Raw genomic sequence first — 23424 nt, 5'->3', positions numbered from 1 at the left:
GCTCCAAATATCTGAAAGATATAAAGAAGGCTGATCGCCGAAGAATTGATGCTTTTGAATTATGGTGCTGGAGGAGACTCTTGAGAGTCCCATGGACTGCAAGGAGATCAAACCTATCAATTCTGAAGGAAATCAGCCCTGAGTGCTCACTGGAAGGACAGATCTTGAAGCTGAGGCTCTAATACTTTGGCCACCTCATGAGAAGAGAAGACTCCCTGGAAAAGACCCTGATGTTGGGAAAGATGGAGGGCACAAGGAGAAGGGGACGACAAAGGAGAGATGGTTGGACAGTGTTCTAGAAGCTACGAACATGAGTTTGACCAAACTGCGGGAGGCAGTGGAAGACAGGAGTGCCTGGCGTGCTATGGTCCATGGGGTCACAAAGAGTCGGACACGACTAAACGACTAAACAACAACATCTGAAAGATTGCCTCCTTCCCTACAGACCCTCTCCAGTATTAAGATCCACAGAAGGGTCTCTCCTGGTACATGTCTTATTTTCAGGGTATGGCTTATATTCCTTGAATGCTTAAAAATCCTGCTATGGCTTATTTTATGACTAAGTCTTAAACTAGGGGAAACAGGGTAGTTCCACTGCGCTCAGAGGTTCAGGGTGGTGGGGGCCCAGGAGAAGGCACCCTTCACCTAGACAGCTCCTAGGCTGTGGAATTCCCTCCCCACAGAGGTGTGTCCGGCTTACATCATGGGCGTACCAAGCGAGGGGCAGGGGGGCAGCTCCCCCCCTGAGAAGAAATTTTTTTACTGTATTTTACGGACCATAACCCACACTTTTTTCCTCCAAAAACTGAAGGGGAAAAGTCGCTGTGGGTTATGGAAATCGGGCTGTTTCCGCCCCCTCCATGGCTGCACCCAGCGACAGGAACGTGGGGGGGAGCAGCCCGAAATTGGGCTGTTTTCGCCCCCTCTGCGGCTGCAGCCAGTGACAGGAACGTGGGGAGGGCGAGAAGCAGCCTGAAATCAGGCTGTTTTCACCCCCTCTGCGACTGCAGCCAGCGACAGGAACGTGGGTGGGGGGAGAAGCAGCCTGAGCTGGGGGGTGGATGGACGGGAGCTCCATCCTTCCTTCCCCCCTCTTTCTTTCTTCCTTTCTCTCTCTCTCACCCCTTCCTTCCTTCTCTCTCTCTCTCTCTCTCACCCACCCACACATCCACCCACCCCTTCCTTCCTTCCTTCTCTCTCTTCCCTCCCTCCCTCCTTCCTTCCCTCTCTCTTCCCCTCTCTTGCCCCCCCCCCCTAGTTTTGATCCTGGGTACGCCCCTGGCTTAAATGTTGTTGTTTAGTCATTTAGTCGTGTCCAACTCTTCGTGACCCCATGGACCAGAGCACGCCAGGCACTTCTGTCCAGTTTCTGCCATATACTAAAGATACACCTCTTCACCCTGGCCTTTGACACCTAAGGTAGTCATGCCCATCCTGTGGAACACCCTCCCATCAGATGTCAAGGAGATAAACAACTATTTGACTTTTAGAAGACATCTGATGGCAGCCTTGTAGTTTTTAATGTCTGATGTCTTGCTGTGTTTCTTATTTATTGGAAACTGTCCATCTATCTATCTATCTATCTATCTATCTATCATTTTCAGGACCCACTCTTTTCCTGTGTCGTAATTCATTAACTGTTCCTAATACTGAATTTTAATTTGTAGACACCCACCCTGGAGCCGCATGGTGAAGGGTGGGTAATAAATTGAAAATAACAATAATATTGTAGATACTTATCTATAGAGCAATACTCAATTATGGAAACGAAGGGGGGATGATAAAACAGAGAAATCAACAGTGATTTACAGCAAAGGTAAGGTGAGCCAGAAAATTATTGGAAATACATACTAATGAAACTGATATAGCTTCCTGAATACAATTACGTAAACCAGTGGTTTGTGATCCTTACCTATATGTGTACTGACAATGCACCCCACCTTTCTCAAAGCATTATTGGCCCCATTTTGCAGGCAGAACACCAACACAGAAAAAGAAAAGAAAATGGGTTCCTGATAGCAAAAATGAAAATGAAAATCCACTACAGTATGTATAAACTGCAGGAGATCGTAGCTTTATACTGTATAATGAAGGTCCTCCAAGTTTTCAGTACAAATGCAATGTGTTGTCTGAAGGCATCCTGTCTTTCCAAAAAAGATCATAATATACAATGTATAAAAGTGCCCACCCTTTCACAGACCATTTGCTGTTCAATATGAAGGTAGCACAAAATAAAGCAATCAACCGTCCATAGCCTTTTTGTGCTACACATGGAAATAGCACCATCTTGTGGGAGTTATAATACATCATTTCTTGCAGTGTCTAATGAAACAAGACAACCTTTTGCCTATCAGCACACAGAATAAAGTTTTTTTTATTGTCTCACACTCTGTGATCCAAGAGAAATATGAAACAATATTTAATGGGTGTGAGTGAACACCAATTAAAAATTTGTATTTTCTTTAGTGAAAGAAGAAGCAAGAAGTTCACTAAACACTATCGCTGTTCACTCTCCAGCCAATTAGAAGAATAATTTGTTGTTGTTGTTTAGTCGTTTCCGACTCTTTGTGAACTCCTGGACCAGAGCACGCCAGGCACTCCTGTCTTCCACTGCCTCCCGCAGTTTGGCCAGACTCATGTTAGTAGATTCGGGTTTAAAAAGTCTGGTTTATGTTGGATTCATTTTAATGCACTCTGCATATGTGTGCTGTTGGCAAGGAGGCTTTTTTTTAATCTTAAATTAAAATGAATTGTTGTGTATTACCCCATTCATAGCACACACAAGTTGTTGAAGTTACATATGATCAGTCTTAACGTTAAACTGCTGACCCATTTTCCTTTTCACATGTTTTAAAACTTTTGTTAGGCAGTTTACTTATACACAACCTTTCTTTATACTTCTTTCTGTTGCCCATTTAAATCTACTATGCAGTGATTTTCTTTTCTGCTCCTTTTCCATTTGAATTAACAGGTGAAGCAGAAAAGAACCCATGTTCTTTATGAATTTACCATTTCCTCCAAGCCTGTACTCCTGAGAAAAGAAAGACTTGCAGAATTTCCAATTCATAGGATTTGTTGTCTTTTCATCCAAATATTTCATTACCTATCAGTGCAAAATTCTACTGATAAAAAAGCCCCACAGTTGTAGGATTTTCATGCTTTTATTATTCACTGAAGTTCATCAATATCATGTGAACAGTAGAGGGCAGCACTCCTTCACACAAGGTGTGGCTTACTGAATAAAATGAACCAGCAACACTTAAGGGAACATATAAGATGCTTTATACCATTGGTCTGCCTTGCTCAGGGTTGAGTGACTGGCAGCAGCTACCAATTGTTTCAGTCAGGACACTTTCCCAGCCCTACGTGGAAATGCCAGGGATTAACAAGATCTTGGTTGGGATACTACAGGTGCACATTAGGCCAGATTATGAGATAAAGCACCACTTACATTAATTTCTGCATGGGTACAAGAAAATTGTCCGAAAACTATTCGTCATTGGCACACGTACCCTCGTTTATTTATTATTTTATTAAATAAAACAACTTGATCAGAAGACGCGAAATGTTGGCAAGTGCAGGGTTTGAGATCTCACTTTCACACGGTGATGGACCTCTCCTTAAACAGGTTCAGGGCAACTTTTTTTTTTTAAGACGACTGAACAAATCATTCTGCTGGACCCAAAGCTCAATCTCATCTCAATCCAGAACTACACAAGGAGATGGTTGCATTAAAAAACTGATCGCTTCCCTCTGGACAGAAGCCAGACCTTTACCATCACTAAACACTGGAGGTCTTTAGAAGCTGGCTTCATGGGAGTAAACTGGGACATACCAGAACACAAAATAATTGTGGCCTGGCTATTCCAGTCCACAAATGGATGGAGCTAGTAAAGCCAGCTGGTAAAGGTAAAGGTGAAGGACCCCAGGATGGTTAAGTCTAGTCAAAGGCGACTATGGGGTTGCGGTGCTCATCTCGCTTTCAGGCCAAGGGAGCCGGGTCGGCGTTTGTCCACAGATAACTTTCTGCGTTGTGTGTCCAGCATGACTAAACCACTTCTGGTGCAATGGAACACTGTGATGGAAGCCAGAGCACACGGAAACACCATTTACCTTCCCAATGCAGCGGTACCTATTTATCTACTTGCACTGGATTGCTTTCGAACTGCTAGGTTGGCAGGAGCTGGGACAGAGCAATGGGAGCTCACTTTGTTGCGGGGACTCGAACCGCCAACCTTCCGATCGGCAAGCCCAAAAGGGTCAGTGGTTTAGACCACAACACCACCCGCGTCACAAGAGCATGGGCACTGACATCAGGAAGGCCTCCTGGGCCTCCATACGCAAAGCTAGATCCAGGATATGCTCCTGCTCTTTCAGAGCAGTGCAACTTAGTCAAGAAGAGGACATCTTCCCAGTTCTTGAACATGAGAACAGCCCACCCACATCACCTCCTTCTTGTCAGATTGAGCCTCAGGTTATGGGCCCTCATCCAGCCCATCACTGCACAAGTTAAGCACCTGCACAGCCTCACCAGATTCAAACTGAGAGATACTGGGTCTCATCAGCATCCTATTGATGCTGTGTCCCAAATCCCCGGATGATTATTCCTAGTAGGTACATATAGATTTTAAACAACATGAGTGACAGGACCCCACGGCATAAAAGCCAAGGTGTCAAGCAGAAGTTTGTTAGCAGCCCTGATGAACAACCCTACCTCCATGCCTATCCTCAGGGCTGCTAACAAACTTTTGTTTGTTCTAACTACCAAATTCCCAACATTGATCCAACCTCCAATATTGATCCAGTCTCTGCTGAAACACGGAGGGGGGGGGGTAACAAAAGCTTAGCAAAATGTGGTTCTAGTTCCATGCCTGTCTAACAAAACTGCTATTCGACCGTAACCTTGAATTGTGCATGCAAGGGGAAGTTTTCAAATATTTAAACAAAGCTCACTGAACCCTGAAACACACACACACACACACACACACACACACACACAAAATACTGCATTTCAAACTGGATGCTGTCCAAACCATAATTAGCATAAACCAAATGTGACAGTACAAAAAACAACAACATTACATTATTGCAGCAATTTCTCAGGAAGCCTTGCCACAGTTTCCGTTCTAACCTACCAACATACATTTGCCACTAATCACCAGCTCCCGATGCTCATTTTTCCTGTATTTCATGTAGCTTTTTGAACACACACCCTTAAAATCTTTCCTAAAATGGTGCCCAGGTGCTTCCTGCAATTCAACAACAGATTTAATATGGTCATATTCTCAATCCCTAAACAGACTTTCTACTTGCAGACATTATCTCTTCCATCCCTGTTAAAAAATAAGTCACTGCTCTACTTAGAAGATTACAACATGCCTAAAGAATGGAATGCTTAAATTTTGCAAACAGGGGAAGATAATTTATTAATCTTAGTTCTGCCTGATTTGGCACGTTTTCCTGTATGTGCTGTTTCTGTGAATTGTTCTCACTAATAGTATCCTGTTTCTATGAGCAGGAAAGGGCCGAGTACAGTTTGTTAGTTAACATTGCTTCCTATAACCAGGGTCAATATTCTGTAGTAGTGACACTACAGCAGTTATTGTTCAGTCTGGATAAGCATGTATCACACTGGTGGCTGTTATTGGACATCCTTTGTAGTGAAATGTCAACGGATAATCAGTAAACCCAGATTTGCAATGGACTTCCTTCTTCCTGTTTTTACAGCGCAAAGCAAGAAGATGCCTCTTCCTGCAAAGCTTTTGTGCTACTTACCAATTTTATACAATAAGCCTTCCCAGTAATAAGCAAGTTTGCCATTTTGTAACAAAGCAAGACATACTGAAGCCCGCATTCTGTTTGCAAAGATTTGCTTCAACTGATTGCATCCAACATGAATCCTACTCATCGAGTAAATCCACTAAAATGAAGGAACCTGAATTTATCATGTCCGTTCATATCAGTGGGTTTGCTCTGAATCAGACTAATGTTGGTTGCATCCCAAATGCAGCTTCACCTTTGCAGCAAGTTATCAAACTGTTCCATTAACAGGAAAGCTGTTTACAAATTTAAATGTTTGCTTTGAAATGCTCACAAATCTTAATTCCTCCTGCCACCACCCTTTCAACTTAACCCCTGTAAGAAATCAGACCGGGCAGAGAACACCCAAACACACCTAGCAATGTTGTGCTTAATGCTTAAACTCCTCTTGATATGTCAATAAAAAATGAACAATAAGTTTACGAATGGGAAACTGGTAGAATAGGTTCGGACATACACTACCAGGATAATATCTGAAAATTGGCCTTGATTCTCTACACTAAAAGATCTGCATTGGCTCCCAGTATGTTTAGCTGTGAAGGCCTTCTGGCAGTTCCCTCACTGCGAGAAATGAAGTTACAGGGAACCAGGCAGAGGGCCTTCTCGGTAGTGGCACCTGCCCTGAGGAGCACCCTCCCATCAGACGTCAAAGACATAAACAATTATACTACCGTACTACTCAAGTGACTGGTTGGGAGATGTATTTTATATCCCAAACTCTCACTATTTTTGTTATCTCAACCTTGCAATAAATAGTAAGATTCACAAGAAACAGATAGGGTATTAAACTGTAATTTATGCTGTGATAACTAATCTCATGCTGTTTTCTGGGCACAATGATGCAAATGCCACAGATCAATACTTTAATAGTGACAGCATGGAAATGTTTTCAGCAAATGCAGTCACAGGATCCAGTTAAGATTCCTGAATGGGCCTGGAAGCATACCAATTTCCACATAATTTACTTTCAACACAAAAACCCCAACACAAAGCAAGTTCCCATAACTTACACATTCACTTCTCACAGCAACCTCTTTTGGTGGCTTATCTTACACTGCCACTCCTTTACCGGCTTCCTACATGAAAATAAGCTTCCATGATATCATCGTTCAGGCATTAAGAGCAATATTACTTCCTAGCACGCTTCTGCAAAATGGACACTTTCCATTAGCATCCAGCAAGTAATATAGCGAGAAGAAGAAAAATGGATCTTAGGCCATTTAGCCTGCCCAGCTCTCTTTTAGCCCAAGCCAGAAAACAAAAAGACCAAGCTTTGAGAATGGATGTACAGTATAGCAGGAGCAGAGCTGTGTCAGGAACAGAGCAGATGGTGTGCCCATTTGAGTCCTGCAGAATGGCCACTGCCTAGTACCCATTAGTGGCCCAGATTTCTACCTGTTTTATTTTAAAGCAAGCAATGAGATTTCAGTGCATCTTCTCCACCTGCCTCATGAGTGGGTTGGCCCTGCAAGGAAGAGACACAGACCCCATTCCCACCTCAAGTCCTCTGATACACACAGAGGACTTGTTATCTATGTTTGGGAGCACCCAGAAGCAGGAAGAGACTATCACCGACTACCCCTAAAGGACAAGAAGAAAACAGCCCTTCTCCTTCCATGAGTCCTTTGGATTCCACAGAAGAAGAGAAACGCTTTTGTGCCATGCTTTGGAGCACCTGACAGTAGCCAGTGATACATTTGCTGTCTTAAATGTTTCATGAAATGAGAGGTTGACTACCCTAGCTCAACCCTAGTGCTAGAGGTGAAAGGACCCATTTGAAGGGGAAAGGTAGGTGGGTTTGCCAACAATGAACATGAGCATGCTTGGAGAGCAAGGGGAAAGAGTCTATTTTCCATGTATTCAAGGACATCACCTACGCCACGTTTGCACATTACAATACTCATCACAGGAGGAGTGTGGTAAAAGACTGAACTGGTTTGGTGCACTGAAGAAGCATTTACTAGGATGCATGGAAAGTCAGAAAGATTGGAGCATTTGTTCACTATTTCACAATGCATAATAAAAATCTATCAAGTTTAGTTTTATCAGGTCTCTTTGATCTTTTTTAAAAGGATAATCAACATTTCATATTACTTGTTGGCAGCTCCACATTTCTCTGATGAAGTCTTTATAGCAAAAATAAAAACTTTCCTAAAACATACATGGAAAACACATAAAATATTATGAGATTGTATAGGCATGATTATGTTTATCACACCATGGCAAAAGCAAGTTTGCCCTAAGTATACAACCGATAAGAGAAAGATAGCCAAACATGACTTGCTTCCGGGTTAGTGTACACCCACCATTGCAAATCTTCACATATACTCTTTATACTTTTAGACATGCACTTAAACAATGTTAGATACACAGACCTAAAAACCAAGTTATAAAGCATCCTTTACTGTAGTCACTTGTTAACTTAATAAAAGTACTTTATGGCTCAACTGGCAGCAGCAAAACTGAACCTTGTGCTCTTTCTGCTGGCCAAGAAAAACTAAATTACTTAGTTAACATTTTGGTGACTGGGTCTTAAAATCAACATTCATAACTGTGGGAATCAACTAACATCATCTCAGATCAAGATTTGGCCACAACTATTGAAACTATGGCAACATAAAAAGGTTTTAAAGCACAGCACACAGCATGTTTAGACAGGACTTTCCCAAGCTGTTTGTATGGAGTATATCAGCTATGTACTTGAACTTGCTATACTTGATCTCTAAAACTATTAATTTCAGTTTAAGAGCTAGAGGACAGATTAGACTCTAGATACAACAGCTTCAAGACTTACTAACAGCAACCCACTGACATCAAAGAGGCACCTGCAAAATTACTATTGCGTACCATGTATTATCAGACCAAAACATTGAAGGCAGTAGACTTATTCTACCTGGCTTCTCCCAAATACCAGTGACTTTCTAGACCTAACCAAGTGCTAAACACACCAGCCATGTCACACTACATAGCCCTAACAAAAAACTGTGCTTGCTAACTAGTCCCACCTCCTGCCATCTGCACATACAGTACAGATGTTGGTCTTGCCCATAACACCATCAGGTAATTCAAGATTAGAGGGGGGGTGTTATAGTACCAGTTTAGCAATGAGATTTATATCCCCTCCATCCTCCATGGTCATTATAACCCGCTGGAGTTCTAGCTTCAAATGTTGGGTTGCAGTTCTGTGCACAGTTATGCCTTTGTCACTTATTAAAAGGAAATTTACATACCAGTACATAAGACATTGCAAAACGTTAAGAGCTGAAACAGAGCTTCACAGAACTTGAGTATTCTGTGGAGGTCAGCAAGCTAAAGAAACCAAGAGACTGACAGTAGTAATTCTTAAAGGAAGTAAAGATGACCTTATCATGTACACATTTGTCCAAAGTAGAACCTAATCATATGCAGTTGAGCGAGAGTTCCATTGCACACAAAGACATTTTTCCTCTTAGTAAAATAAAAAAATTCCTTCAGTAGCACCTTAAAGACCAACTAAGTTTTTATTTTGGTATGAGCTTTCGTGTGCATGCACACTTCTTCAGATTCCTCTTACTTTAGCACTGACAGAGGAAGCGATGGTAAATACCCACTGCAGGGTTAAAGGTAAAGGTAAAGGGACCCCTGACCATTAGGTCCAGTCATTACTGACTCTGGGGTTGCGGCACTCATCTCGCTTTACTGACCAAGGGAGCCAGCGTACAGCTTCCAGGTCATGTGGCCAGCATGACAAAGCCGCTTCTGGCGAACCAGAGCAGTGCACGGAAACGCCGTTTACCTTCCCGCCAGAGCGGTACTTGCACTTTGACGTGCTTTTGAACTGCTAGGTTGGCAGGAGCAGGGACCGAGCAATGGGAGCTCACCCTGTCATGGGGATTCGAACCACCGACCTTCTGATCGGAGAGCCCTAGGTTCTGTTGTTTAACCCACAGCGCCACCCATGTCCCACCACTGCAGGGTTATTTACAGGCAATTAGGCTACTAAAGCTAGACAGCTATACCTCGCTTGTCTGGTAGATGCCTCACTTACCTTGCCTAGGACAGTTTTAGCCATTCCATTACTCCAGGCAGAAAGGCAAACAACAGAATCTTGTGGCCCCGTAAGGACTAGCAGATTCACTGTGGCATAAGCTTTCACAGACCAATGCAGTCCACTAAGTTTGTGCCACAATTTGGCTCATTGGTACTCAGCTGAAATTCATGTTCACTGATTTCAGTAGGTTGACTTCGTAAAAATCTTAGTTGAATGCCACCTTTTGTCTTTTAAGTTGCCCCAGGACTCTTGGTAGCTTGTGCTACCCTTCTGGAAATGGTAACAACAGAAAAGGAAATCCCTTACAAAAGAGATTTTCCTTGTACAACAAGCAAGAGGCCTTGGGAAAATGTTCTGTATTTGAGTTCACAAAGCAGTGAAAGTCAACCCTAGCTGGTTTTAATATAAAAGGGCAGAGAGGAAGAAAGCCGAAGGCTCTGTAACAATAATGCTCAGTGTAATCATCTTTGAAATAAAGGAATATTTACAGAGCTTCAGCAAAAATCATCCTCCTCCAGTATTGCGAAGACCACCACTCAAGCAATATGATAGGACTTAATAAAAACTAGTTATTATTTTTAATTTCTTGCTCTTCCATTCTTAAGTTATTGGGTTATTGTCAACACTGAGCCCAAAAAGGTTATGTTTCCATTCTAGAGAAACCTGAAAAAAGAAAGGCTCCAATACCTTTTCTGTTTTGTATCTCTCACAAACAGCATATGTTTACTTGAAAGTATATCCAAATGTATTCAGTGGGATTTCTCCCAATACACACGTGTGTGTGTGTGTGTGTGTGTGTGTGTGGTTGTTCCTTCAGTTCTATGCAATTACTGAGAGAAGGAAAAACAAACAGGTAAATAGTCTCCAGCTATTGACTGCTGAATCCTCTGCCAGTTCTATTATCAGCTTCTTATATTATGTTATCTTAAGCCGCGGAATTAGAAATTACACCCTTTCCCACTGCACATCTAAAGTTAATGTTTTTCCTATCAGCTCACTCCAAAACCTTTATTATTTCTGATGGTTGTCTCAGTTTCACTGAAGAAAGCAAAATGCAATGCTGAAATCTGAAGTGGCTCCAGAGCTTAGCATGGCTAAAATCCATCCAAAGACGAGTCAAAGGAAAACATTGGCCCTGCACATATTTGATTCTATATGGTGTTGTGCCAATTCTGAGCAAAGCAGACATAAAACGGGCATAGGGAAAGCCTCAGAGGACACAATCAGCAAAAAGGCTACTGTGAAGCATAGTAGAGAATGGTAATACAGTACTCAGTGCTGTTAAGTGACGAAACCACCAGGAAAGAATCACAACAACATCCCTAGTGCCTGTTAGAACTGCTTGGGCTCCCTGAAAAACAAGCTTCGTGCAATCTCACTTTCTGTTCAAATAACCCTAGCACCACTTTTGAGAAGGACCATTGTTTCTTGGGGCCCGAGGTAATGACTGTCCTTATACCATCCTTCTCAAGTTCACTGAACATCCAAACATCAACAACAGCAATGTGTGCGCAGGTGCCTTAAGCACACACATGACTCTCTTTGAAGTTCTGTTGTGAAACTGAGAATTACAGAGCATTAAGTGAGGCATCACCACATAATTTGAATGCAGTATTGTTGCAAGAATGTACCGGTGTTTTTGACCTAGAAAACATTGGCCCATTGTCTTATGCTTCCATCTTTCACTAATAACCTAGAGTCAATTAAGCCCAGGTATCAAATACACTTTTTAGTGTGGAAAATGTCTTCAATTACTGTAACCTGAATTTAATTTAATTTAATTTCATTCACACAGCAGTAGCAAATATAGAACTTTTCATGATTTCCTTTAAAAAAAAAGATATTGGGGAGTTTTAGACTACTGTATGATATAAGACTATGATCTAAGAAAGTGCTCACTGGAAGGACAGATCGTGAAGCTGAGGCTCCAATACTTTGGCCACCTCATGAGAAGAGGAGAATCCTTGGAAAAGACCCTGATGTCGGGAAAGATCAAGGGCACAAGGAGAAGGGGACGACAGAGGACGAGATGGTTGGACAGTGTTCTCAAAGCTACCAAAAATGAGTCTGGCCAAACTGCGGGAGGCAGTGGAAGACAGGAGTGCCTGGCGTGCTATGGTCCATGGGGTCACGAAGAGTCGGACATGACTAAACGACTAAACAACAACAAAAAGAAAGAAAGAAAGAAAGAAAGAAAGAAAGAAAGAAAGAAAGAAAGAAAGAAAGAAGTTTCAGAACCAGTGGGAGTGGTTAGTGTGTCAAAATAGGACCCGGAAGACCAGGGTTCAAATTGCCACTCATCCATGAAGCTCAATGAGTGACCTTGGGCCAGTCGGACCATCTCAGCATAATCTCCCTCACAGGGTTGTTGTGGTGATTAAATGAGGCAGAGGAGACAGCGGTGTAGCAACCCCTGCCAGCACCTGGGGTGGACCAAAGTTGTTGATCTTTTTCCTCATAGCTAGCGTTTTTGAAGGATGGACAGTGGCTCCCCCTGCAGCTCTCCTGTCACCTGGCAGCAGCCCCCCCCCCCGATGCCCAGCAGCCACTGTGCCACCCCCAGCCCCTGCCTAGCTATGCTACTGGGGGGGGGGGAGAGAACCATGTACTGCACTTTGAACTCCTTGGGGAAAAGGAGAAACTTAAGTGCAACAAATAACATAATAGGTATTCCAGCAGAGAAGTACGGGAGACAACAATATCAAATGCTTACTAGACATAAATTGGGGCAGGGGTGGAATGAAGGCCCTGAAATAGGCCCCCCGAAGAATTCAACCATTATCCAAGTTCCTGAAAGCTAATGTTAGTTCCCCATCTCAGATCGTTTTGTGTTAGACCCTTGCCTTATGTATATAGTTGTATTTCACTATACTGTATAAAGTTGGTGAGTAGTAAATGGAAAGCACGGATATACGCGGGTGGCAAAGTAATTTTCACTTGTTCAAATTCTTCCCAATGCTACAGTTAAGAAAATGTTTCAGTATCTATTTTTGCAAAGTCACTACTGTACATACCATGACATTCTACCTGCAGACTTGCAATGTGAAGAAGACTGTGTTTCATTCTCTTCCAGCAACCTCTTATGACACAAGGTATACCAACTGCATTAGAAAACCAGGTCCTTATATATAAATGATATATCTGCTAAAGGCTGTTTGTACTATAAATAAAAAGTGTGTGTGTGTGTGTGTGTGTGTGTGAGAGAGAGAGAGAGAGAGAGAGAGAGAGAGAGAGAGAGAGAGAGAGAGAGAGTACACACATGCACACACAAACCTTGTTCACAGTAAATATTTAGCCTAAGTTCAAAATACACTTTTTGCCCTATAATGCAGAAAGTGCCTTAAATACTTTTCATACTGCAGTAGCATATGCATATATATACTGTGTCTATATATATATATAACCTTATTAAATACTGGTGGGAAGCAACAGGTTCAGCTTTGATAAATACCTATCTATTTCAAAAGTTTTAAGAGGGTTTCTACAAGCCTAGTTAAAACAGCCATTAACACTGATAAGAACAAAATGTATGTTTTAAATGCAACATAAGTTGTTCAACATATCCAGTGCTAGTAGCATAGCTGGTTGTAGCAAGATGTAACCCATTGCTGCTTCAAATGCATTGTTACAATGGCTATTTAATAAATTGTTGCCACACAAATCTGAAGTCGTAAACTTTACCAGGCAAAGAGTGGATTTCCTATCATATTGTGTAAGAATCTCTTCCACAGAAAATCTGCCTACACAGCTGACTTCCGCACAGCATTTCCAGTGGTTCATAATTCTACAAGAGGCAAATATGCAGTGTGCACAACATGAAATTCCTCTGGGCATATAGAACATTTGTTTCTCTTTTGTAGGAGAGAATGGGAAACCTAGATAGATGAGTGAGAGAGAGAGAGAGGTAGGTAGATATCAGGCATAGGCAAACTCCGGCCCTCCAGACGTTAGGGACTACAATTCCCATCATACTTGACCACTGGTCCTGTTAGCTAGGGATGGTGGGAATTGTAGTCCCAAACATCTGGAGGGCCGGAGTTTTCCTATGCCTGATACAGATTAGATATAGATAGATAGATAGATAGATAGATAGATAGATAGATAGATAGATATAGATAGATAGATAGATAGATAGATAGATAGATAGATAAATAGATATGGCCAACAACTCAACAGAAACATTGCCTGTAGAAAACCTAATGAAAGAAATGGGTTTCTTTCAAACTTTGTACAGCTGGTGTCCCTGCATCAATCCATCCTACTGTAAAGGGGAACTGAATGAATTACTTTCGGGAGACTTGTCTACTCATAATGAAAATAAAAGTTTCATGAAGGCAAGTATTGATTTGTTTTTCAGCTTTAAGGAACTTCAGTTCTGGCAACAGAATGAGTGTGCTCACTTTTGTAATGGGCTTCCAACCTCAGTGGAGCTTGACAGCTTGTTTAAGATTTTGACTGGATTCAGTATGCCAGAGCAGAAGAGAAACAACATTGGGCCTGCATGCACAATCACCTATGTAGTGCACATAGGGTATGGAAGCAGAGTTTTCTGAGAGGATCCTGTTGGCAATCTAGCCCCTTGCTGGATGCAAGAAATGCAGAGTTAGAGCACACACACCCCAACAGCTGGCTGTCTCTAACCTCTACTTGAAGACCTCCAGCAAGAGAGATACCCCCGCTCCCAAGTAATTGGTCCCATTGCCAATTTTTTCCATTAAAAGTTTATCCTACTGTTCAGCCAAAATCTAATATCCTTTAACTTAATCCATTAGTTCTGGTCCTGTCCTCTGGGGAGCAGAGAGCAACTATTTGCCCTCTTTTCTGCAACGGTCCTTAGCTAAGTGGGAGTCTTATCATGTACCCCACCCCCACCCAATCCTTTTCTCCAGCCCAACCATACCCAGTTCCTTCAACCTTTGCTAATAGGGAAACCAAGCCCTATCTCTGAACATCATTCCACTTTTTCCTCATCCTTACACTCTTATCTCCTGATTTAACATTTATTTTGTGAATTCAGTCTAACAACCCATTCAACAAGCAAGCACTCAGAATGGGGCACAGCATCTTCTACATGAACACAGAATTGAACATATCCTCTAGACCAGCCTTTCTCAACCTTGGTCTCCCATATGTTGTTGGACTACAACTGCCATCATCCCTTGCTAGCAGGACCAGTGGTGAGAGATGATGAGAGTTGTAGTCCAACAACTAGGTTGAGAATGACTGGTCTAGACAGATGACATAATGACACATCAGCACTACTACCAGTATGTGATAAAACATCTACCCCAAAACTATTTCCTAGCTTCATAATGTAGAAGTATCCCATGGCACAAGAGAGGTGTGTTGCAGGCAAGATGAAAGGGGGAGGATAATCACTAAGACCTAAAGTTATTCCAGCCACCAGAGAGCCACCTTTATCTTTGTGGAGATATGACCACTGGATGGTGTAGCAATAAGTAATTAGTAAAGAAAACAACAGATTTGCCCCACTTCTTTGACACCATAGCTGCCAAGTTTTCCCTTTTCTCGCGAGGAAGCCTATTCAGCATAAGGGAAAATCCCTTTAAAAAAGGGATAACTTGGCAGCTATGTTTGGCACAGGTTGCAACTATAAAGTATGTAATTAGGATCAGGACATTGTAGTGAGAAACAATAAGAGCAGCCTCGTTTCCACATAAGATTAGTGAACACAACACTTTCAAAGGAAGCCGATTTACAAGTCCAGTGACTACATAAATAGCAAGACACACCCACTGTGTCTTTGACAGGTCCAAAAAAAAATACAAATGTCCAAATTGTTCCTCCAACCACAATGGGTGATATTAAATCCAACTCTTATGTTCCTTCCAATATATTTCACAACTATTTCACACAAGATGAGGCAAGAGCCAGAGTCTGTCAGATGTAAGCTTTGCAAGTGCCAAGGAAAACAAAAATGGCAGAAAAGAGCTACAAAACAGTTAAAAATAAAGTATTAGAGTATCTTCGTGATAGCTACAGGGATACTCTAATTAAGCAAAACAAATACAGTGCCAGAAAAGGTCAGGCCAATATCCGTTGCAGAGGAACTTCAGTAATAAAACTAAAAGGTGGGGGCGTTTGTCAGGACAAATGGATAACTACCAAACCCATTTCACCCTAGCATTTCACCTAACAGGATTTCCCAAAAAGGTGTCTCCCTTCTTCATTGGTCTCCAAACACAGGCAATTAGTACAAATTCAGAACTCAAGAAACCCAAATGCAGCTTCTCAAGAGGAGTGCATTTTCTCTCTCATTTCAAGGAGCACAGAACTGAATTTCTCAGACTATTGATTAACCTGATACGCCTGTCTTGGGAGGCCAGGTGAGCTGTCAGATAATGAGGGAGGGGGTAGGAGGGCAGACCTCTCCCCCTCCCCTTCTTTTCGGTTTAAAGAAGCGTCTGCAAAGGGCAGAGGTGAAGTGTCAGGCTGAAATAGGTACAATAGACAAGATACACAGGAGAGAAAGACCGCAGAGGAACGGGGGAGGGGGGCACCAGCAAGATAGACCACCGCCCCAAGACGTTGGGAAGAGCAAGGAAGTCCACAGGAGGGAGGACTTAAAAGGCTCGGAGGAATCTCCCTTCCCGAGACTTGGCAAGGAAGGGGGCACCTCTCCCTAAAGCCTGCTCCCCGCAGCCAATGTGCGCGTGTGCCTGGGGAGGAGCTGTCATTGCTCTTGCTCCTGCTGTGGCAACCAGAGAAGAGATGGGGAGGAGCGCGCGGGGGGGGGGAGCCTGGCACATGCAGCCCCTGCGCCTGGCCGGGGAGAGCCTCGCCCGCCCCCTCACCTCAAGGTGGGTCCCACACAGGCCGTCTCGGTGCTCTCAATCTCCTGCAGGATCCGCTCATGCTCCGGCAGGCTCTCCGCCATCTTGGATGGGAGGAAAGCGAGCGGAGGCGCGCAGAGGGAAAGGGCGAGAGCGAGGAAAGCGAGGCAGCCCGCGGGGGAGGGAGGCTTGAAGGGGCGGGGCGGGCGGCTGCGCAGAGGAAGCGAGCCAATCAGCGAGCCGGAAGGAGCCGTCGACCTTCGGAGGTGCCCGCCTCCTGCAGAACTCCCTCGGGCGCGCGGTGGCCCGGGCTGGGGCGCTGGGCGCTCCTGCTGTGGCAGCCGGGGAGCTGTGGCAAGGAGCCTTCCCTCGCTGCGGGTGGAGGAGGCGATGGAAGGCGCGGGGTTGCTGAGCACTAAGGAGCTCCTAATTTGGAGTCAGTGGCACAAAGTTCAAGGGGGCGTCCTTCCCCGCCCAGAAAGCGTGTTTCCAGCCAATGGGGTGGGTGCCTAACTCTGCGCATAGCGCTAGGCACTGCCCAGCTCCGCGTTCATTAATTCCCTCTCTCCAACCTGTCCCTGCAGCCCGATCCTGTGCGTGCGTACTTGGAAGCAGGGGTGCTGCTAACTTGAATAAAATATAGGGGCCGCCGGTAAGCCCCTTCCTGCACAATCGTTCACGTAACGTGGTGCACGTACACTATTTGAATGGCAATGCCCATTAACTTGGGGGGGGGGGGGCCGATCCCGTCAAATATTTTATTAGAGGGGGCGAACGCGGCGAAGCGACTAGGAGTTGCCTCCTATGCCTGGAAGTACGTCTTGCTCGCGCTTACTTGGAGGTATTCGGCCAGAAGCCTGCTTGCATGGAAATGCTGAGTCCAATGGGACTTACCCAGCCTGACAGCCAAGTCCTAGGCAGAGGTCGGCGCACCAAACCCCAACCGGGGAGGGAGGACGGGCATCACATACTTAGATGCCTCTGTACTGGGCTGGTCTGCGCGTGTCTAAAACGACTTGGAGGCGCTTCCAGACGACCTGTTTGTTGAGCATTCGTCCTGATTTGTCTGCAGAGAGAATAGACGGACGGTGTTGGCTGTTGAATGAGCCTTCCCTCTTGTTTGTTTACGGGGAGGTACTTGCGTGAGTCGCTTTCCTTGTCCCAAACGTCCGATCTTTGGAAGCAGGTTTGTGGCAGAAAAACTCCCACTCCTCCACAACCTGGATTTGTCGGTATGTGGGCTGAATCCTACCCGAAAATATCGGCAGTCTGGAAACGCCCTCAGATGGTCGCTGAAGTTCTGTCTTTAGAAGAGGTGGGTGGGATGGGTGTGTAGTTATCCTACGCTAAAACGGTGCTCTGCACACTCTCAATAGGTCTCTCCTTTTTATAACAACACCTTCACATATCCCAGAGTAGAACACTGACAGCGCAAACACTTTCTTGATAAATATGTATTTGCATCTATCACTTTGAGCCGCTGTATCTGGAAATGGGTCGGTAAATACCTCATAGGTGTAAGAAGGAAGGGGAGGCTAAGGCAGTACAAGCTCTTTGAACTGAAAAAGGCAGGGCCCAAAATAAAAATAAAAATGTTGAATCCCTTTGGTTTCTCATAAAGCTAGGCCCAGTTGACGTCCTCCTATCCTTACTTGCAGTTCAACCTGAAACACTACTCAGATGAGGAAAGGGCAACAGGAAGAAACAGGTCAACTGGATAGAGGGATGTTAGGGTTGAAGAACAAACAAAAAAAGACACATTTGCCAGTGCCTGGGGCAGGAGGGGAGGGAGGGGGTGCAATCTACAATGTCCCTTCAAAATATACCAAAACAAGGACCTGGTCCTTTCCTGCAGTGTGTGTGTGTTTGTTTGTTTTGCACTTGGTTGTCTAGTACATGCAACATAAAACATAAAACATAGTAGCCTGCTCCTGCACCCCCAGTTTGGCAAATTCAAGAAATCCACCCAGACAGAAAATTTACCCCTTAAAAAGAGGACATGTCCTAGAAAAAGAGGACATATGGCAATCCTAGAAACATCCTCCTATCCTCACAGAACCGGGAGGGAGGGAGGCAGTGTTGCTACTATGGCTCTTCCATAATTTTTCAACAACGTTCTACTTGGACTGAAACACAAATAGATATTTTAAAATGCTTTTCCACTTTATTTATGAAACAGGTGGAAAGTTAAATTTGCTAAAACGGTGATTTGAAAATAAAAATATATACTGGGTGATGTGCAATGTTTGTCCACTGCTTTCAATGAGTCTACTCTGAGTATGACTCACTCATAGTTTTTCTAGCAGATTCATCTTTGTAAACTGATCCTTGTGGCAGCCGAGCCATGCTATTTAAAAAAACTCTGCCAGGTACTAAAAATAAACTTGAATATGATACCTTGTAATCAAATATATAATATGACCATGGAAACACAAATATAATTTCTTTCTTTTTTATTTGCTAATTGCTGCATTTTAGCCTATAGTAAGTTAATGTGCTACTACCTATGAATGTCAACCCTTTCTGTACACTAGCTGCACAAACAGCTTTTAATCATCAAAGCTATATCTGCATGGGTATGAAATGTAATCCACTCCCTGGGGGTTGAACAGGGAGGGGAACCTATTTTTCAAATATAACATTTTCTTAGACTCCAAAAGCAGGGGAAATAAAGAATATACATCCACAGAAACCAAACCAATACTGTACCATCAGCAGATCATGTGCCCCAATGCAAAGCTGCTTCCTGCACAGAAGCCCAAATAACTCCACTAAACAGAAGAACTGAGTCTTGGGAAGAATCTCACCTTAACTTATGGAACCTAAATACTTTTCATAGAAATAACACATTTCATTAAAATCAAGGGATGTGTTTCGATTTCAGAGGTGTCCATTTTTACTGGTTGTTTTAGGAACAGCTAAACCTCTACTGAGGTTGGAAAGAATGATAGACAGGATAGCTCTGTACAACCAAACATAAATAAAACCACCCCCACAGGACAGAATAAAGTGCATTCTTTGCGATATGGTGCTACTTACCCTAAAGAGATTCCAAGAGGCAGCTCCAAGTATTTCATCTCACCAAGAACAGCTTCATATACGTTATCTTTGTTTTCATCTGCATAAAATCCTGCTGCGTTTGAGCTGGTATTTATAGCCATGATCCAATATTAAACTGTTTCAGTGTTAAGGGAGGACCTTCTCCTCTCTTATTATTACCACTGAAATGAAAAAATGGTCACCAATGAGAAAGTTAAGGATGAGAAAACAAACCCTGGATTGACTCTGGCAGTCCTGAAGACGTTCTGCCCGCAAGTGCTATCACAGCTGTTGTTCCCCTGCCAGCTCTGGTAACCTTTTGCTTATGACTCCAGTCTCAGCGTTCTCCTTGAAGCCAGGTCTACTTAACACGTACCCATTTTGATGTAACAGGCAATATATTAGCTAAAACACTGCATATGCAAAATATTTTTATACATCCATAAAGTACAATAACAACCTTGTAAAGTATACAGCTTGGGGTCTTCCCCCCCCTTCCCTCCCACTTTATTTCCCCACCTACACGGGTTCTGTTTCTCTTTCTCTCTTTTATTTACATCTCACCATGTTTAGTGCACATATTTTTATGTACTTTTTGAACTTTCAATAAAGTTTTTTTTAATTAAAAAAACCCACATCCATAAAATAGAAATATACCCCTAGGATAAGGCAAAGCAGAGGGTGCTTTAAAATCAATGGCGTTTTTAGCTTCTACATCAAGCTCAGTCTGACCACTACTGCCACCCATCCAAAGGCATAGAGTCATATTTTCCATGCTTGCCTTTTTCCTGTTGCCTTAATAAAAGTCTGCACAAGTTAAGGAAGCAGGTTACATTGGGGGAAATACTGCAATATGTAACAAGATCAATGTGTGTTGTTCTGGGAACTTTTCATAGTGATCTCAGAGAAGCACCTTGGCAACTATTGTGCTAAAAACCAGAGGGGCTGCAACAAAACGTTGCAGCATGGAGTGCTTATTTTCAGAATTCCAACCACTCCATTCTATTCTCGGTAGTGGCGCCCTTCCTGTGGAACTCCCTCCCTTGAGATGTCAAGGAGACAAAGAACTATACAACTTTTTGAAGTAAGCCCTGTATCAGGAAGTTTTTAATGTTTGATGATTTATACATTCTGTTAGCTTCCCAGAGTGTCTGGGGAAACCCAGCCAGATGGGCAGGGTATTAACAACAACAACAACAACAACAACAACATTCCCCCTCTCATCCAGTTTTCTGTGTCTCTCCCCGCCCCTGCCCCCCATGCCAGTCAGATTACATGGCCATTAAAAAACATGGTCAGTTCTCTGGTTTTGGGGGGGGGTCCCCTTTGGGAGAAATTTGCAGTCAAACATAATTACCGTATGCATGATTACTAGTTAGTGCATGAAGGGGTTAAGGACCCCAGAACTGTACTTCCTAGACTCTCCTCCAGTGAAGGAGGAAGTGAAGCCTTATCTTCCTGTTCTTCTCTCTCTCTCTCTCTCTCTCTCTCTCTCTCTCTCTCTCTCTCTCTCTCTCTCTCCTTCCTTCATTGTAACCAATGAGGACAGACATGCTTAAACTAGCTTTGAACTTTGAGCATGTGTCTGGAGATATCTTTGCTGTATTTTCTACCCAAGAGTATTTTGCCTGTATTATTCTTGCTGCTGCATGGAACAATCCATGACTGAGACATTGAATCTGTAAGTAATGCATTTTAAAGTTACTTAACAGTGTGGGGTCTGCTCATTGCAAGAGGGATAGAAAGAGAGGTCAGCTGCTGTGTGCAGATGTACGGGATAAAAACGGTTTAGCAACCTATATTCCTAACACTATACTGCTGCTTAACTTTTGTGAGTTTAATCTCTGCTACTGGGGCTTTCTCCTTGCAGGAGAGTGTGCAAAGCCCCGTGTTTCTGAATTTATTAGTTCTCAACATACGTGGATCACAGAGATTCATTTTTATTCCCCAACACTCTTTGAGGGTTTTTAAAATAAAAAATGAGTACTTCTTCAAACCGTGGGATCCCATCCACCCTACTGATGCCTCTCTCTTGTGTGGGGGTAGTTCTATTGGGCTGGATGAGCAATGGCATTCAGGCTGAATATTTAAAAACCACCCAAAAACAGATTGAACTGTATGGAATTTAGAGTTTTTAATGCTTAAAACTCAGAAAAATAAAACCCCAAATCCCATTACCATCCATGATGCTTTGCTATAAGCAAAACATTATTATTTTGGCTTATTATTTCCCATTCACCCCAAAGTCTCAGGTCAAGTTACTACAATTTAAAAAAGCAACATGCTTGTTTGAGGCATAGTTTCCCATCCTGCAGACTCCAAGAAATATGCTGACTTCTAATTATTATTTCAAACTACAGGCAACAGTGAGAAACCTATTTAACAAATTTAACAAAATAAGCATGTCCCATCTGCACTATACATGTATGCCACTTTAAACAGTCATGTCTTACCCCTAGGAAACCTGGGATTTGTAGTTTGTTAAGGTTGTTGAGAGTTGTTGAGAGACCTTTATTCCTCTCCCAGAGCCACAATAACCAGAATGGTTTAATGAACCCTTTTCCTGGGGAACAGTAGGAGCTATACATTGTGACAATGAAAAGGCCCCTGTCTACTCTCCCTGGGGGTTTAAGATTGCTCCCTTCAGAATGATGCATACTACTTCAGTAGGACACAATTAAGTTATCTTAGCCACATATGCTTGAATTCAGCTGTATGTGCACATCACAGACAACAAGGTGTTTTAACAAATGTAAGGGGGAAATAACCAGAGGAACTACTGGTTTTGTGCAGAGAGAATGACCTCTTAAATCATTAACCGAAGACAGCATGCTTGTGGCTGATCCCGCCAGCCACTGGATGTCACACAAACACAGATGAAAGAATCGCTTGACAGCAACCGTTGCCATCTGGAGACTGAACATGCACATGCAAAAGATTAGGTATTAACTTCTAGCTTATTGGAGACACCTCATGAAGTTTGATGATTATAAAATTATTAACCATAACAAAATAACGGCTTACTAAGGGCATGATTCAGTCGTTGCAAACAAGAGTGAGAAACACAGGTAGGTAGCTCTGCTGTGGTCCAATGCCAGTCACTGCCTCCAAAGAAAGAGGTATAATGGGGTGGGAGAGCTCATGGGTTTGTTTGGGGTTTCTTTTTACAAAGGATTAGTCAGGTTCAAGTTCTCCCCCATGGAGCATGCAATTGTGGAACCCTTGAGGACTCTGTCTGACTCGATCACAGTCTCCTGCAAGCCTCTGGTACAGGGATGGAGAACCTGTGGACTACAAGTGTGTTTCTGGACTACAAGTCCCATCATCCCTGACTATTGGTCGTGCTTTCTGGGGCTGCTGGGAGTCCAACAACATCTGGAAGGCCACAGGCTTCCCATCCTGGACTAGAAAGTTGGAATTGATCTAAGGGCAACTGACTTCAAATTGCTGCTCATCCATAATGCACATTGGACAGTCTTTGGCTAGTCTCACACACATTTTCTTGGCCCAACCTATCGCACAGGGTGGCATTAAATATAAATGGGAGTAGTAGCTTTCATGTACACTAACTTGACCTTCTAACAGGAAAGTTGAACTAGAAATGTCAGAAAGCAATTGTGATCCCTGTGTGTTAACCTGTTGTGTCCAAAGCACTGTTTTTCTCGGCTGCTTTGATCTGGCAGAAATGATGGTGCCCATACACAGATTATCATATTTTTCCACTTGGTTCCTGGCTCCCTG

General features: G+C 43.2%; 1 protein-coding gene across 5 annotated transcripts in view; it reads right to left on the bottom strand.

Moving 5' to 3' along the window:
• EXOC6 (exocyst complex component 6) overlaps positions 1-19936 on the bottom strand; it is a 114614-nt gene extending 94678 nt beyond the window's left edge. For 2 of the 5 annotated variants that reach the window (XM_060274852.1, XM_060274853.1), the window contains exon 1: positions 16666-17033. In XM_060274852.1, coding sequence (XP_060130835.1) covers positions 16666-16748 — 83 coding nt within the window. In that variant the 5' untranslated portion in view covers positions 16749-17033. Of the gene's footprint in view, positions 1-16665; positions 17034-19683 lie in introns of those variants that run through there. The other 3 variants (XR_009557616.1, XR_009557617.1, XM_060274851.1) reach the window with 3 other exon arrangements.
• Between the last annotated feature and the right edge of the window lie 3488 nt (positions 19937-23424).

The sequence above is a fragment of the Zootoca vivipara genome, chromosome 5 (assembly GCF_963506605.1).
Source record: "Zootoca vivipara chromosome 5, rZooViv1.1, whole genome shotgun sequence".
Taxonomy (NCBI): domain Eukaryota; kingdom Metazoa; phylum Chordata; class Lepidosauria; order Squamata; family Lacertidae; genus Zootoca; species Zootoca vivipara.
Note: the sequence above shows the minus strand (reverse complement) of the source record. Positions and strands in the feature narration are given on the sequence as shown.